General features: G+C 49.0%; 1 protein-coding gene across 1 annotated transcript in view; it reads right to left on the bottom strand.

Annotated features, from left to right (window-relative positions):
* PRDM6 (PR/SET domain 6) overlaps positions 1 to 3,936 on the bottom strand; it is a 93,757-nt gene extending 89,821 nt beyond the window's left edge. Inside the window, 2 exon segments of the mRNA XM_006913318.2 lie at positions 3,481 to 3,837; positions 3,840 to 3,936. Of these exon segments, the coding sequence (XP_006913380.2) occupies positions 3,481 to 3,837; positions 3,840 to 3,936 (454 nt within the window).
* Positions 3,937 to 4,287: the final 351 nt, after the last annotated feature.

The raw sequence follows: 4,287 nt of genomic DNA, 5'->3' as shown, positions 1-4,287 counted from the left end.
ACCAGACGAATCAGCTTTGGGCCCAAATTTCCTTCTCTCCCCAAACCCTTGAAGAGAGTGGCGGCTACCAACTGGAAAGCCTCTGGCCCTACCGGTACACCTGTGCAAGTGCCCCATTGCTGTTCCTGGTGCTGTTCCCTGTGTAGCAGGGCTCCCCTAGATCGGGAGGAGATAGTTGTTGAGTGTCCGGACTCTTGGCAGAGAGACTTGGTTAGGGTTTAGCTCCCGCCTCCCTGCCAGGTACCCGGGGAGGAACAGCTTCACAAAAAGGTATGAAAAAGCTAATTGGCTCTGCCTTCTCCACACAAACACAAAAGTCAGGTGTTCCCGGTGGCCACCTCTCACTACCTTCCAAGAGTAGTGACAGGGTCTCAAACAACACGCCAGCACCCGCGAAGAGGCCACTGCCACAGAACCTGATGGAATCAATGGCTTTAAGCAACCCGGCAGGAAATGAGGGCAGTAATACAAGAAGAAGAAGGTCCCCATCCCCTAATTATATTACACACTGTCCCATTGGACTTTAAAGAGATGAAAGAAGAGGCAGCTAAGCATTCAGAGCTTCAGTGGAAAGTGTACTTCAACCATTGAATAAAGTGAATACATGAAGTTAGACAACAGAAATACACTGGAAGAGCCCACTCGGACTAGAATATATTGGAAGAACTCACTCGGGCTGGAGTGTATAGTTTCTACTGTTTTTAAAATCTTTTTGTGGAAAAGAGCAATAAGAACCTTAACTATGGCATTCACCATAGTGCCAATAAAGTCTCAAGGTGAAACTACTGTTACTGATTCACAAGTGTTACTGAGTTGCTGATCTCAGGCAGAAAGTTACTCTTCTATAGGAACTAGGGAAGGAGGTCCCTTTCTTTGCCTTGTAAGAAAGACAAAATGACTCAATACAAAGTAACAAAATGAGCAATACTAAGTGATCACTGAGTTCTTTTAGAAGGAAATGGCAAAAGACTAAAAGAAAAACGAGAGGAATCTATATGTGAATCTACATGTAATAAATTAAGAGGTGCTTCCCTTCCCTGCCTTTCCCACTCCTCCCCATTCCCCTCACATACAACCTGGGAAGGGGGAGAAGCTCTGGTTTCTACCTTCTTTCAAGTAACAAATATACCAACTTCCCCTGCCTAGGGAAACAAAATTTCTCACCCTTTTTGATTTGTTTTGAACTCCTAGTTGGATTAAACTCAATCACTTCTCACTTCATCTTTGCAAAACACCTCCCCGTGGTTTAAAATGAGTGCCTACGCTTGCCCAGAGAGTTTCTGAAAGAATGGGAGACCTTGTCTTTCAGCATTACACAGAGCTACCTCGGCTTTCTGTTTTCTTTCTCAACTGCCCTTTAATGAGGAAGCAACAGTGAAGTGTAACTTTAATAGAACAATCTGACTTCCTTTCCCCTGTCTTTTCTCCTGCATTTTGCACATTGAAGCAGTCCGTTCACTCAAAAGAAAACACCAGAAGACTAACACAATAGGAATAATTTAAATAAATCATACTTCATTGCCTGCAGCCAGAAGAAAAAAAAAGTTACCTAGGCAATAAACTGGTTCAAATAGCCACATATAATTAGGAATCTACCCCAATTCTTTCTCTGATTAGTTTAGATTTTTCTCTGGTGAAAATATATTGAGCCTCAAGACTGCTTCGTAAACAGTATAAAGGAGTTCAAAACACACATCCAGACCTTTGGGGTGCACTGCTGGTGTCTTTTCCCGCACTGATTTCATTAAGAGAAACTGCAAACTTGGTGAAGCACTCTCAGCCCACTGTAACTTTACTTAGCAGTAAGAAATGCCTTCTCCAAAGCACTTATCTTTTTATTTCACATTGTAAAAGAACTGCTCTGAAAGCAACACATTCAAGAAATTCAGTAGGAGGTAAGTCTTTTTTGAAATCCATTACAATATAATTTTTACTTTTTTCTTGAAACTCTGAAACAATCGTCTTCTTAACTGTGGAACAAATTCGAGGGGAATCTCTCATTTTAAACCAGCACTTTACCCTCACATTTTAGAAAGGAAAACAGTAAATACAACTGTTCTTTTTGTTAGTAATAATTATCTCCAGTAGAGCAATTATCTCCCACCATTATGAAAAGATTAATACACCGTAATCACTAAGCTCTTGTCCAGTGTTTTCCATCAAAGTAATGACTTTAGGGGTCCTTCGAATAACTATAAACTGAACGTATTTTGCTTTTACAACGAATTAAGAAGTTCTTTAAGCGGTAAACATTCTGCAAGGAGGTACTTCAAAACAGAACAATAATAAATGTTTATGATCATCGTTCTTCATACAAAAGCTAGATGAAGAAATATAAGGAAGAAAATGGTGAGCAAATGCTGGTCTTTCAAATCCTGTATTGCTTTCAACCTGCCTCTCTTAATCGGCTTAGCATTCTCTCCAGGGGTCTCTGGAAGTATATTTAGAACTTACGCCAACGTGTTATGTGTAAACATGTCATAACTTTTGAAATTACCAAAAAGAAGCAAATATAAAGCAATACACATTCTTAGTCTTTAGTCTTTGCTCGAAAATCTCAAAGTGGAACTGTACTTGCGATGATCGTTTGAAATTATGAACATAGAAACCGAGGCTGGATGAGACCCGATGTTTAATTAGGCATTTGCCATTTACCTGGGAGACAAGGACAGTAAGCTTCTTATACTAAATTACTGTCACCCAGTTTTTTTAAAGTAAGTAAGCTAGCAAGCGTGGTTACGGATTGCGAACGTATCAGAGTCAAGGGCGAACAGAGAATGTGGGATCGATCCGCAGGGAAAGCCCCTACCCTGAAGACGGAAATTTTTTCTCACTAAGCAGCTGGCATTTTTTCTTTCCTTCCTTTTTAAAATAATTATTAGACCTAAGAATATTGCCTGCCTGCGGGGAGACACTGACCCGGTATCACCCAAAACTACTCCTGCAAGGCCAGGCCAGCCAGCAGCTCTCGGCCGTTCCCCAAACAACCCCGCGGCTCGAAAATGAGCTGACGCAGTTAACTGCAGAAGGAAGGTAGGAAGGAGAAACAAGCCCCGGAATCCACGCTCTCCAGAAACTCTAAGCCTCTCTCTTGAGCCCGCTATGGCCTGGCCGGCCCGTTCTCCGTACTCTCCTTCGCGCGCTGCCCGTAGGACCCGCCAGGGCACTGTCCCGAGGGAGGGTGGAGATCTGAAAGCCCCAGCCAGCAAGAAAGTCGAGTCCTAAAGACTAGGGGCTGCGAAGCAGACCATGAGGGGAGAGGAAAAGGTAACTCCGAGGTGCCACTCGGCCACCCCATCGGTTCTCCTTCATTCTCTAACGTCAGAAAACTTTTGCCACAGTGTTCTGGGAGGTGCGGGCCCGCAGCTTGGACCAGCCCACTACCCGGGGTCCCTCTGGTCCAACCCGCCTCCCCGACAGGCGCCCGCCCTGGACGGCGCCAGCGCTGCTGGAGAGAGGGCGCGGGCTGCGGCTACGTACGGTTGTTGGGGTCGCTGGTGTGCTGGTTGAGCGGGATGATCTCCATGCGCTGCTGGCCGTACAGGTAATAGTCCAGCTCCTCGGCGCTGCAGCGGAAACGCGGAGCGCCCCGGCCATCCCCTCCGCCGCTGCATTTGGAGGGCCCCGGGCCGGAGGAGGCGCCGAGGCACAGGTCCTTAGGGGGCAGCGGTTCCGCGGCGACGGCGGCGGCGGCCAGAGGCGCGAACACAGGCAGTTGCGCCACGGGCAGAGCCGAGAGACCCGCCAGCGCGGCGGCGGCGGCGGCAGCGGCGCAGGAGGAGGCGGAGGAGGCTGAGGTGGAGGAGGAAGCCGGGGTGGAGGAGGCGGAGGAGAACCGCCGCCGCCGCTGTGCGGGAAGAGTTGCTGCCAGTGCTGCAGATAGGCTGGATCCACTTTGAGGAAAGCCGAGCTGCCGGGGTCTCCGGGCTTCAGCATGTCCGACGCCTCACGCTGATGGCAGAGAGCAGAGAGGAGGGTGCGCGTGAGCCGGGCCCAGGGCCTGGAGAGAGATAGGAGCGTGCAAGACGGCCGCTGAGACCCTGCGGGAGCCAGAGCCCTTGGCTTCGCCAGCGGCAGCCCGGTTCGGTAGCTCCCTACTCTCAACTCCGCTGGGACCCAAAGTTTACTCTGAAGCCGCGGCGCCGCACGGAGGGAGCTGTGTGCACGCTGCTTGGCCTCGCGGCCAGAGGCTCCGAGCTCTCACCCTGTAGTGGCGGAGCCGGCTGCGAGGGTGCTTCCCCGCAGAACTCGGCTTCGGGACGCTGCCCCCGCCCTTAGCCGGCGCGC

This window comes from Pteropus alecto, unplaced genomic scaffold (genome assembly GCF_000325575.1).
Source record: "Pteropus alecto unplaced genomic scaffold, ASM32557v1 scaffold20, whole genome shotgun sequence".
NCBI lineage: Eukaryota > Metazoa > Chordata > Mammalia > Chiroptera > Pteropodidae > Pteropus > Pteropus alecto.
This window is presented reverse-complemented; position numbering and strand designations above follow the sequence as displayed.